Here is a 2,151-nt window from a genome sequence, read left to right as displayed (position 1 = left end):
ACATATACACCGCCTCTAACACAAAACTTTGACCATTACTTTGAGTATAAACAAAAAAAAAACTATGATTTTGAGAATATTTGTCATCACATGAAGTGTTAGTACTTTACATGATTAATATTAATGTCAATACTATATTAATAGTCAAAATTAGGAAAAAAAACAGATACATGTGAATCTTTAGGATGTTTCTCATAAACCAAATTGAGCAGGTTTATTTTATAGGCGGTCAATGTTTATAGATACATGCAGTAGTAGAATGTTGTTGTTCCGTAAACTTTTGTTTCACTGCACAAATTCTGGAATATATGCCAAATAAAAAACAACAGAAAAAGCAGCATCCACTCTAGTTGGTGGGATCAATTGCGCAAAAAGTACTCGGATGTGCTGATAGGAAACTGCAATTCAATTCTCATCTCCCAGTTTCGCTTTATCACAAAAGCTTTAGTGAGTGTGGGTGGTCGATAACCACAGCCTTGTATTGCTTAAAGAAAAAGAGGATCCACAGATGCAGTTCAGTGATGCTAGCTGGTCAAAGAAAGCATTCAAAATGGATTTGCACTCAGAGGAATAAATAAGAATACTTTGAACGGCCACTGCATTGACCGGTTTTTTGGGGCTGCTGAATAACTACGAACCTACACAGGCGGCTGGATACCCCTCACACACAGGATTATCATTCACACGACTAAGACAATAGAGATGGATATTATCTAGCAAATTAGCTAGAGAATGAGGCTCACGGACAGGGTCACCAATCTAACTAGGCAGCGAATTAGTCACTGAAATCGGCAATTGGAGACGGTGTCAAGTCAAGATGAATCGAACTTGTAGTACTTGTCGACGGCGGCGACGACGTCCCAGGTGCAGCTGAGCCCCTTGGGGAAGACGACGAGGTCACCGGCGCCGAACTCCACGCACTCCGTCGAGCCCTTGATGTGCGCCCTCACCTTGCCCTTCAGCAGGTAGCACGTCTGCCTCGCGTCGAACTTCACCGGAAACTTCCCCGTCGGGCAACCCCATCTGCACGAGCAGGAGAACAACCATTAGTTGCAGACACGGCATGGGATGGAACGAAGAGCCAAGAATGGGCAGTGAACGAGTGATCGATCAGCAGCGCCACTCACTTGGGCCAGGACTTGACGCCGAGCTGAACCAGGCGCGACTCCGGCGGGTTGTGCTCGACGGCGATGGAGAGGCCAGGTGGGTCCATGTCCATGGTCTCCGGGTTTGAGCTCGAGGCCATGAGCACTTGAGGCGACGGAGGGAGATTGGTAGCAACCCTTGATGTAGGAGGAAAGAATGAGAGATGTTTGTGTTAGTTTGGTAGGTGCTGAGGCCTCTCTGGGTCTAGGGGAAAGGCAAGCTTGAGTGGTAGCTTCACTGTATTAGAACACCGGAGGGATCTCTCTCTCTCTCGCTTCTCGTCGTTAGTGATGAGCCTGGGTGGTTTTTTATTATTTCCCTCCAGCATGTGTAGATATTGGAATGGTTGCTTCAGTTGGCGATATATCGTGATATATCAAGTAATTCCGATGAAAACATAATACACATAGGTACGGTCGACGACTCTAAACACAAGGCATAACTAGAGCATATCAACGTATTGTAAAATTGATAACAACAATGACAGGAAAGAGGCTTAATTCAGAGAAATAGCAGTATAGCACCATACTTCACCCGTCCTTAAATAAGTGAACATCTAGTTTTAAACTTTGTTCATAAAAGAGTGTATTCATATCTTTCTAATGCACTTTAATTGTTTCTCTCTTATCGCACGGAAATCAAACCCAATAATATTAAGCACATATTCTTCTTGTTTTCTACGTACACTTAGCTTATTGGACGTGAAAGAATTAAAGAGGAGAGATGCATGTTTCCAACATATTTTTCACTTCACTTCAGGCTAGCCATAGTGCTATTATCATAGCTAGTATCATGCATCCTAGCCCCACCAAAAATGCTGATGTGGCAGGTAATTATGGATGAGAGAGAAGATTAGAGTATAGATACTGTATCATAGCGCACATCACGAGAAAAATTAGTATCAAATAAATCTTGTACAAATTTGTATTGGGATTCTACAAATCAATTAATATAGCAAAACTATGATACTACTAGTCTATGATACTACTATGCATTATGAATCTA

The 2,151-nt window shown here is 42.4% G+C and overlaps 1 protein-coding gene across 1 annotated transcript; it reads right to left on the bottom strand.

Moving 5' to 3' along the window:
* Window positions 1–399: 399 nt before the first annotated feature.
* On the bottom strand, window positions 400–1,426 carry LOC124687703. Its single transcript, XM_047221457.1, has 2 exons — window positions 1,128–1,426; window positions 400–1,023 (listed from the first exon to the last, which is right to left on the bottom strand). Exons 1-2 carry the CDS (start codon window positions 1,244–1,246, stop codon window positions 813–815), a joined length of 330 nt encoding a protein of 109 aa, XP_047077413.1. The 5' UTR covers window positions 1,247–1,426; the 3' UTR covers window positions 400–812.
* Window positions 1,427–2,151: the final 725 nt, after the last annotated feature.

Source organism: Lolium rigidum, chromosome 2, assembly GCF_022539505.1.
Source record: "Lolium rigidum isolate FL_2022 chromosome 2, APGP_CSIRO_Lrig_0.1, whole genome shotgun sequence".
Classification (NCBI taxonomy): Eukaryota; Viridiplantae; Streptophyta; class Magnoliopsida; order Poales; family Poaceae; genus Lolium; species Lolium rigidum.
This window is presented reverse-complemented; position numbering and strand designations above follow the sequence as displayed.

What these genes read in the sequence shown, in the direction of transcription:
- LOC124687703 (XM_047221457.1), bottom strand. Translation starts at nt 1,246, where the DNA reads ATGGCCTCGAGCTCAAACCCGGAGACCATGGACATGGACCCACCTGGC. An exon ending in GGCGTCAAGTCCTGGCCCAA is followed by an intron (nt 1,024 to 1,127) that starts GTGAGTGGCGCT and finishes CTGCTCGTGCAG; the next exon opens with ATGGGGTTGCCCGACGGGGA.